This window comes from Perca fluviatilis, chromosome 7 (genome assembly GCF_010015445.1).
Source record: "Perca fluviatilis chromosome 7, GENO_Pfluv_1.0, whole genome shotgun sequence".
NCBI lineage: Eukaryota > Metazoa > Chordata > Actinopteri > Perciformes > Percidae > Perca > Perca fluviatilis.
This window is the reverse complement of record NC_053118.1, coordinates 29,312,039-29,322,269: the sequence shown is the minus strand read 5'-3', so window position 1 is coordinate 29,322,269 and position 10,231 is coordinate 29,312,039. Positions and strand designations below refer to the sequence as shown.

General features: G+C 37.2%; 1 protein-coding gene across 1 annotated transcript; it reads left to right on the top strand.

The window, feature by feature from the left end:
- Positions 1–4,301: 4,301 nt before the first annotated feature.
- Positions 4,302–8,188, top strand: lamtor2 (late endosomal/lysosomal adaptor, MAPK and MTOR activator 2). The gene is made up of 4 exons (XM_039807361.1): positions 4,302–4,528; positions 5,587–5,749; positions 5,872–5,961; positions 7,644–8,188. The coding sequence occupies exons 1-4, from the start codon at positions 4,461–4,463 to the stop codon at positions 7,698–7,700; spliced, it is 378 nt and encodes a 125-aa protein (XP_039663295.1). The 5' UTR covers positions 4,302–4,460; the 3' UTR covers positions 7,701–8,188.
- The last annotated feature ends 2,043 nt before the right edge of the window (positions 8,189–10,231 follow it).

The following is a 10,231-nucleotide window of genomic DNA, read 5'->3' as shown; positions in this document are numbered from 1 at the left end:
GTAATTGTCATTGTTGTGCTGGTTTACATTTGTAACCATGAGTTAAGTGACTGTTATGTTTGATAAGAAGAGCTGGAGTATTGCAGCATTAGACTTTGAGCAGTAATAGGCTTCCTTCAGCCATTCATCTGTGGTGTGTCACTTCATTAGCCCAAGTGACACAAGATCGGAGGCTTTAGAGGGACCCCTATTTTGCATGGGGCCCTGGGGCAGCTGCACCCAAGCACCCACACTATCTCCACTATAAATGTGGTTATGTTATTGTAACTTTAAACCGTGACTCGTAATAAAGCAGGAAAGTATGTCTGTTATACTAGGCAAGGAAGGTTTCTTGCATTATTAAAGAAAGTAATTTATTTGTTTTAACTTAAAGTATGAAGTTAAACTAAGTAATTAAAAGTTAAATCAACTAAAATAACAACTTTAACAAAACTAGAACACTGTAGTTACATCACCCTCATTAACTTTAATTTCTAAGTTGAAACAAAAGCATTCTTCAAGTTGAGTGAACTTCGATTTTCAAGGCTAAAGGTGAACTTTCATTTCCAAGTTAAACTACCATGAAATTTATTACAGTGTGTGATCTTTTAGTAAAAACATTAGTCTGCTTAAGTTGAAAGTATAAGTTCAATTGCTGCCTTAAAAACATGAGTACACCTAACTTGAAAAGACAATTGGTATGAATACAGTTAGTTGAAATTAAATGTAAAATTGTATGTTTGTTTAACAAAAGGAAGCAAGTTTCCTTGAATATACAATGTAAGATAGATGGTTGTTTTAACTCACAGTATCAAGTTCTAACAATAAATTATTATTAATTAAACATCTTCTCTAACTTACCTTCGTGAGTTGAAATAGCATACAATTGTATTTTTGCTTGACAAGAGGAAGCAAGTTTCCTTGAGTGGACAATGTAGTATTGATAGTTGTTTTAAATCACAGTATCAAGTTCAAACAATAAATGATCATTAATTAAACATATTCTATAATCTAACTTTGTGGGTTGAAACAACACTATTCTTAATGTTGGCTTTACTCACATTTTTAAGGCAGCAATTGAACTTAAATTTTTAAGGAGAACCACCCTGATAATTTTTACAGTGCACTGCCTTTAAACTAATGAAATGAAGTAAAGGGATGGTGATTCAGTTCCTGGCCAATAAGAAGCCATTTCCAATTTTGATGCCAGGTGTGATCATATTTATCATATGCCGTATGCTCATTCTTTTTTTCTTTTTTTTCACAAGTATTTTTATTGCTTTAGAGAAGATACAATATGCAGTGCAACATTACAATGTCAATTATAACAAGACCTCTTTCAATTAACCCCATCCCACCCACAACAAACCTTTGTGCTGAGGAAAGGACAGCTAAATAAAAAAATAAAAAAACACCTTTCTTCTATTACTCATGATAGCAAATAGTGTAATCAGTGTGCTTTACAAATCTTAGCAGTTATTAAGAGGGACGTGTGATTCTTGTGGTGGTTTGCTCTGCTGCCTAAATGTTTAGAAGGAGGACAAAGTGAAAGTTTTCGGACTGTAGGACCAAGTGTGTGTAATGTGTGTGTGGATGAGGGTTGGACAATGTGACATTTAAAGATAGTGAGAAGATAGAGACCTTTCAACTGGTAGATAATTTGCTACATTGAGGTAGTCTTTGGAACGGGTTGATTGGACCCCAAACGGCTATAGATTTATTATGATGCTGTTTAGGTAGGAAAAATATTAAATTAATATTCTAACTCATTGTACCCTGAAATAACTTACAAAAGGCCCCAAAGCACTTAAAACATGTTCATCTCAACCGTATACTACTTATTGTTTACTTCAGAGGAAAACATTGTACTGCTACATTTATCTGACTGAGAAATGTAACCAGTTACATTGCAGATTCAGAATTTACTCACAAAGTAATTAATTAAAATATGATGCATTGTTATTAAGCTATCCAGCTTGAAATTTAGATTTTCAATTGCTCTGTTTAATATCTCTAGTTGTATTGCCGATAGTGTCTTTCTTTCAAAGTAAGCCAGTAAAGGGTCCCAGTTTTTGTAAAATGTTCTGGTTAATCCTCTAAGAAAGTATTTGATTTTTTCTATTTTTAGAAACATCATAATATCAGAAAGCCAGTGGAGGCTTTTGGTGGTGTAGATGTTATTAAGGTGACAAAAGCAACAACACTTTCCTTCCCATTGGACATTACAATATCACCCCCTTTTACCCCAAACACGGCCATTGTAGGGCTAGGTTGTAGATCTAAATCAAAGGCTTCATTTAAGACCTTAAATATTGAAGCCCAGAACTCTCTCAACCTGGAACATGACCAAAACATGTGAAGTAAATCTGCTCTGTCCATTTTACATCTTTTACAGATGTCATCCATGTCAGAGTATATTTTGGCCAGTTTAACCTTACTGTAGTGCATACGGTGAAGAACTTTAAACTGAATCAAATTCAAACTCACAAGAAGAGGTCGCATTCACCCAGCTTAGAGCTCTGTCCCATATAGCATCTGATATATTTGAGGAATTACGTACAGTTTACGTGATCAGACTCTTTTTAGATTTGAGCCATCTTGTGTGTCTTTGACTATAGCCTAACTGAAATGTCATTGAATATAAGCCCCAAATGTATAATAATAAGAAGAAGAAGAAGAAGAAGAAGAAGAAGAAGAAGAAGAAGAAGAAGAAATAAATGTAATAGTAATAGTAATAATAGCATCTCTTTATATATATATATAATTCCAACCCATTATTTTATGTTTATAATCTGTCCTCTTCCTTGTTTTGGCTTTTCCTATGTTGTCATGAACTTAAATGTTTTCTATTATGCAGGCCACAATTGACATCCTGGCGAGATTTGAGGGTTTTCCAGATTTTATCCAGAGGAAATCCTTTGAACGATCAGGTGATCAGGTGCTGGATCAGTCAAGATGATTCGACTGTTACTTTTGTTACTGTACTGTGGGCTGCTTAAGTTGAATTTTTAATTGAACTTTTACATTTTTGTATTTCATTTGATGTTGCTTTGTCAGTCAACTCTACATTTTTTCCTCCACTACATGTATTTGACTTTAGTTTCTATATCAAGATTTGATAAAAAGGGTAATGTGACAAGCTTTTAAAATGCAACACATTGGTAAAGTTTAAACCAGTCAGGAAAACAAGGACCTGCATAGTCGATAGTACTACTCATACAACTACGATTAATAATAATAATTTAATCATTGTTATTATGATTTCTATTAATAATAGTGATCAATAGCATTGGATAGACGATTATGGCTTCACACATTAAGTGACTCTGCTCACACTTTGAGAAACGTGAAAAGTTGTATTAAAAATAAACACTCCACAGATCACTCAACTGGTCCAAACAACAGAACAGATCACAGAGGAGGTGGTCAGGACCAGTCATTTTAGGGCCCTTTGTGCCAGTAAGAAGCTGCATGACCGCTGTGCCACTGGTCGCAACCAGTGTCTCTAGCGCCCCTAGTGGTTGTGACCACTGGTCCGTGCCAGAGACCAGCTGGTCCTGACCGGCACACGGATCCATTATCAATAATAATAACAATAATAATCATAATATATCTGATATAGTGAATTTTATAGACAAAAGATTGTGATCTCTGACATTTATCCAGCTAACAGTGCTGCCAAAACGACAAGAAAGGGGAGAAAATACTAAAGCCGCTTCACAGACCACAGGGACCACAGGGAAGACCACTGAGGAGCTGGTCGCGACCAGTGTCTCTAGCGCCCCTAGTGGTTGTGACCACTGGTCCGTGCCAGAGACCACTGGTCCCAGGACAGACCACAGAATCGGCTACAACCCCCTCTCATGGAATTAGTAAAGGGATTGTCATGCTGAAGCTGAGAAATGAGGAAATAGCGCAAGAGGAACTGGAGCATTACAAGGTCAGAGTTTCTGCATGGACAAAAGGGTGTTTTGGCATTATTTCCATGGTAATACCAGGGTAATACATTGTGCTGTCAAGATACATGGATATATCAGTAAGAATCAAGATGGTGCTGGACGCTGCTAGGAGATTTGTGAACATTGTGGGGACATATCGGCTGAGGACCTAGAAACTACACTGGGGAGGGATTTGCACAAACTCAGACGTATGTGTAGTATGGTGAATGGCATGAATGGGATCCATGTAGGTGGTCACTGTGAATAAAACTTACTAGAAGAAGGTGGCGCAGTAAAAGACTAGATCCAGAAGGTGGCAGCAATGCAACGGATGCCGGCTGCCTTAAAAAAAGAAAAAGAAAGATGAATTCTACGCCTACAATTCCCACAATGCATTGAGAAGACACCCGGAAAGGGACGAAAACATCAGCTGACAACACTGTGGATGAGTAGTTTTTGACATTTTAAAGGCAGTTGTTTATTCGTTTAAAATACAGTTGTTTTTTATTTTTTGCATTAGCATATGTTAGTGAGTAAGTAGCTATGTTACGACCAAAGGCGTTAACGCAGGTTCTGAGCCAAGCGAACACAAACGGAGTCCAAAGCACACTGTGAGTAACGTTAGCTAGCTAGCTAGCAGCATGCTAACGAGGTAATATGGTTTTTGAACATTATACAGTTTGTAGTTGTTGTTGGAAAGGGTCCAGTGGTGGGCTTTTTGACATACAATGAAATATAATGCTAAATATCAAGAGCCTGCCAAATATCGGAATGCTGCGGTACAGGTTGACTAAGATTAGTAACATAAAACTGCATATTTTACAGTCATATCTCTTTGCAATATGATATTTAAGGAATACTGTGGGCAGGGTAAACCTAAACGTTACAAGTTGTTTGCAAATAATTATAGTTAGTAACAGTATAAAAAGTAAGGCTGCAACTAACTAGCTCTATCTTATTGTTAGTGTCGATTAATCTGCCAATTATTGCAGTCTTCTGTGTATAAAATGCCAGAGTAAAGTGGAAAATGCTTGTTATAATTTCAAGTTGAATCCTTCAATTTTCTTGATTTATCTGACTAACAGTTCAAATCCCAAGGATGTTCAGTTATATATCGCACATGACAAACAACAGCATCAAACCACCACACTTGAGAAGCTGGGAGAAGTGATTTGGGGCATTTTAGCTTGAAACGATTATTTGATTATCAATATATTTGCTGATAAATTTTTTTGTGATCTAATCGTCTCTCTGTACTGAAATTATGTCTAAATTCACTAAGTTACATAAGGTCCTATTGCCAATTTGAAATTCCTGTATTTCTACACATGCTTATATTTGTAGTTACTTTATGGTAACAATATGGTCTTATTGCCAATTCAAATTGGCACTCCAAATGTTCTTTAAGAGTCTTAAAAACTGGCAAGCACCTTAGATTAAATGCAACACATTTCATAACAATTTACATATTTGTACATAGTTCAGACAGTTTCATATTACTTTACAGTATATATACTATGATTATTAGGTTTGTAGATATGGCCAACATTGTTGGGTAGCTTCATGGAGATGCCCTGACTAAAATCCATTCATTGACAGTCTATAGTAAAAATCATTTCAGGTGTTCATGTGCTGGATACTGAAACTTCAAAGTTTACATTTTCACCAGCTTACTGAACAATGAAGGTTCACTTCTGGCTTACTCTGGATACGGGGACACTGACGCCCGAGTGACAGCTGCCATCGCTAGCAACATCTGGGCGGCCTACGACAAGAACGGCCACCAAGCCTTTAACGAAGACAAACTGAAATTCATACTTATGGATTGTATGGTAAGAAGTGCAGTTCTTCTAAAACCATTGCAGTTGTTCTCTGGTTCTCATATGATGAGTGACTTTGATATGGACAGTTTGAACTGGGGCACTTTGTCACGTTCTCTCGTTTTCTCTCTCAGGAGGGAAGGGTGGCCATTACTCGTGTAGCCAACCTACTACTGTGTATGTACGCCAAAGAGACGGTGGGTTTTGGAATGCTTAAAGCCAAGGTGAGAGTGTTTTTTTGGCAGTCAAAGCTGATGTCAGTCATTGGTTTCCCATCAAACAATGTCCTGCTTTTCAGGCTCATTTCTATATTCAGGGTTAAAGCAACACATAGAATTATCAATACTATCATAAAAATAACAGAAAGCTATTAAAACTGTCTGATTTGGGGAAATTTTTGATCGATAAATTAGAATAATAAGGATGTAAAAAATATATATATAGTTATGTAAAACAATCACAAGTAGAGGTTGGGAGGTTTAAAATCACATTCCTTAAATGTCCAAAAGGTACAACTCAATTGATCTAAAGTAGGTGCTGTATTTTGGTGCACTAAAATTAACTTAACAGACCATAAAACTGTTTATAAAACATCATAAAACTGTGAAAATATCCATCAAAATTTTTTAGAGTCTTAAAGTGATGGTTCGGAGTAATTCACCCTAGGGTCCTTTGCACCATGACCTCGAGCCAAACACCCAAACAGAAGCTTTTTTCACCTGGGTCTAACATTGGGAGAGTTAGCTAGAGTAGTGTTATCAGCTGAATAGCTTAGCGCAGGGGCTAACGGACCCACGTTTATATCTCGTAAATGACCCCACTAATAATGCACGAAATGATACCAAACGTCTACAAGTAGTACAAATAGGTTATGCACTCATAAAACGATGGATTGGAAAGTTTGTAAGTACACCAGAAGTTTATGTAAATAACACTTGCCTGCTGGCTTCTGCTCTCTGCTGTTGTTGTTGCTGCTATAAGACGAGTGCTTAGGGACCGTCTACAAATTACAACACCGAAAAGAGATGCAACAAAAATATTTATTAATTTAACTTTTTTTTTTTAAAGTAAGTGCTGTAGTATAACTAGCAGGAGACAAGTAATAATTGAGGTAAGTTTGGAGACATTACCTTATTTAATCATTAAATTAATAAATATTTTTGTTGTAACTCTTTTCGGTAACTCGGCCCTAAGCACTCGTCTAACTGCAGGTAGTAGCAGCAGCAACAGAGAGCTGAAGAGAGCAGGCAAGTGTTCATAAACTTCTGGTGTACTTACAAACTTTCCAATCCATCTTTTTATGAGACCATAACCTATTTGTATTACTTGTAGACGTTTGGTATCATTTCGATATTAGTCGTTGTTAATTGTAACATGCAAAGATAACACGTGGGTCCAGCTAAGCCTTCTTCATGTCTTAGCTACTCGCTATCTCTCGACCCAGGTGAAAAAAGCTTCTGGGGGGGTGTTTGGCTCGAGGTCATGGTGAAAAGGACCCTAGGGTGAATTACTCCGAACCATCACTTTAAGTATTCAAATGTCTTGGTTTGTCCAACCAACAGTCCAAAACCCAAAGATATTTAACTCTGATGTAAGACAAGGAAAAGCAGCAAATACTCGCATTAGAGAAGCTAAAACGACCAAATTTTTGGCATTTTTGCTTGAAAAATGACTTAAACAATGACTTGATAATCCAAACAGTTCCTGTTGCAGCCCTATACTGAACTGCACAATGTAGTGTTCAGCTTGAAGTCATTGAAAACCAATCCTGTCTTATTCAGGAAGACTTATAGGACAGCTTGTATGCTACATCCCAACACATAAGGCAATGGCTTGAAGCTAATCCTTATTTGTCTCTCTGAATAAAGCCTTTGCTAACACTGTTCTGTGTATGTTGTGTTTATAGGCAGAAGCCCTGGTACAGTATCTGGAGGAACCGTTAACCCAAGTGGCAGCATCATAGTGGAGATGTGACTGAAGCGCTGCCTGTCGCTTCTGTCTGCCTGGGGAAAAAAAAAAACATCACATGATCCCGGTCATTTATGGACTACTGAGTGATCTGTCAGTGAGTGTGTGGGGTGGGTGGGGGGAGGGGAGAGGGAACAGTGTATTTATAATCATGGTATTGAAACTAATAACTGGTATGGGTTTTTGCCCTCGCTAGTGACTTACGTGTTCATCTAATGGTCTGTTCTGAAAGCCCACGTAATTCTGAGTATACAACTGCTGAAATGATTCCTTTACATTACTGTTTCCACGGCCGATTCATTCATTTGCAGTTTTAGTTCAGATCACAGTTAAGCAGAAAATGTAACATTTTTGACTCCTGTCAGAGAAGTAAAATGGTTTGTGAAAACCTTCGTAAAAATGTCTGTCGGATAAAATGCAGTGAAGATTATTTGTTTTATTGCGTTTTGTTTCAAAGCTGTCAAATAAACAATTTTTGGATTATTAGTTTTTTATTTTGTGTTTATGCTCTAAACTGAGTGTTTGTGAGTGGGCTATTATATAATTATAAACTAAAATATCAGGTTTACCAGGATTGAGTTTAAAAGTAGCCATCATTTCAGTATTCTTTGATACAAATTCTATTCAAGCAGTGTTTTTAGAATCAAATTAGAAAGTCCTGTGAAAGAATCTTAAATCAATAGGATGCAGTGTAGATGTATTTTGTATTGGCTACATTATTACCCTTTTACAAAGCTTCACTGTTATTAATGGGTTTTTTTCAGGTGCATCCTATCCAACATGGAAATCTTCATGTTATTTTTCCATGACTGCTGAAAGCATGGCTTTTTAAACACAGTTTTTCTGGTTTCCTGTAGACAACCGCAGTATATACAAGTTCCATTATATCAGACTGTCTATACTCTTTGCATGCTCACTTGCCTTTAAAACATGAAATGATTATTAAGAAAATCTTTTGAGTAGCGTAATGATTGGAAAACTAAAAAAAGGTGGTTAGTCTTTCTAAGTGCACTTTAATCACAGCCAAAGACTCGCACAACACGTTTTAATTCTTGAAATCAGTTGGAGATTTAAATTTGATTATAACAAGGAAATTGGAGGAACATGAATTAAATAAATCAAAATGAGGTTTTAAAGGTATAGAAACAAAAAAAAGAAGGCCTCTATTGAAATAGATATGACTAGAATTAGAGGTCGACCGATTCATCGGTTTTGCCGATTAATCGGCACCGATAGTTGATTGGTGGAACTATCGTTATAGGCAAAAATCCATACCGATAGTTTTTTCTGGTTGCGTCCGTTGCTGGAGCGGCTGAGAAGCGCGCGCTGTCATTCATTACATGTCATTACACAGTACGCGAGAGCTGAGAAGGGTCTGCTGGCATTATGCCTCTAGAGGCGAAATAAAAACCATCACTGATGCCGTGTTTATTTTCGACACGTGTTACACCGCGCTGCACGGAGAGCACATGCTGTGCGGAGAAGGCTGACCTCAGATGCGCGTTTAAAGCATCGACAGCAAAAAGGTATGTATACAGTACATTTTTCCATATTATTATAAAGTTATTAATTTGTTGAATAGATGCTGCATTAGTAGAGAAAGAACAGCACAGTATGTTTGTTTGCTTTCGAGGCTGAGATGATGCTAAACATTAGTAGTAGGCTAACTTACCTCAAGCGGTTAAAACACTGACAAAAATAAACACAAGTCCGACCCAAATGGATCGTCCACGATCCCAAACGGCACCTCTGATTCATATTTAGATAATTTAATAACAGTTAAACGTATAGACTACTGATTGCTGCAGCTAAAAGCTAATGAATTAGCCATCACGGGGGTGTCTTTGGTGTCTTTCTAGCCTTTACAGGTGATTTTCTATGCAGCCTGGAACTTTTTTCGGGGTTGTTGAGCATTAAATCCAAACTGTTACATCCAAGATTTAGCCACTTGATGTCCATAATTCATCACGTTTTCGGTCATTTCTGCCGTTAACTCCGTGCCACCGACAAGGGAATCTCCCATGATGCCTTTGTTTATGTTTTCAACCAATGATAAGGCAGGTCCGTCACACATTACGCCTTAAATGCGCATCCAAGCGAGAACAGAGAGTATATAGTGGGAAAGATAGATCCCTCCAGGTCAGAGATCGTCTGTTACCGTTCTAAACCGTTCTACAGAGAAGAATGGCGTCACTGTTTTGAAATTTGGCATATATTTGGGCCTTTTTTGAAGAAATGTTAAATAGTTTGTCCTTTATATGAATTATAATGCTCATTATGTTTATTTTTGCACTGGATGACTCCAAATATGTAGGAGAACTGTTTTAGACAACACACAAGCTTGTGTAGCATTGCTGTGGGCGTATCAAGTCTAAATACCATCGGTCGATTAATCGGTTATCGGCAAATACGGCCCAACCTAGCTATCGGTAAAATCCACTATCGGTCGACCTCTAACTAGAATTACCACATACAGTACATGTACAGGACCTAGTCTTTGTGACCACAGAGGATCAAATAGGAACA

Excerpts from the sequence above, each read along its gene's own strand:
- lamtor2 (XM_039807361.1), top strand. The coding sequence starts at position 4,461 with ATGTTACGACCAAAGGCGTTAACGCAGGTTCTGAGCCAAGCGAACACA. Across the intron at positions 4,529-5,586 it reads AACGGAGTCCAAAGCACACT|CTTACTGAACAATGAAGGTT; the intron begins GTGAGTAACGTT and ends CATTTTCACCAG. Across the intron at positions 5,962-7,643 it reads TTGGAATGCTTAAAGCCAAG|GCAGAAGCCCTGGTACAGTA; the intron begins GTGAGAGTGTTT and ends TTGTGTTTATAG.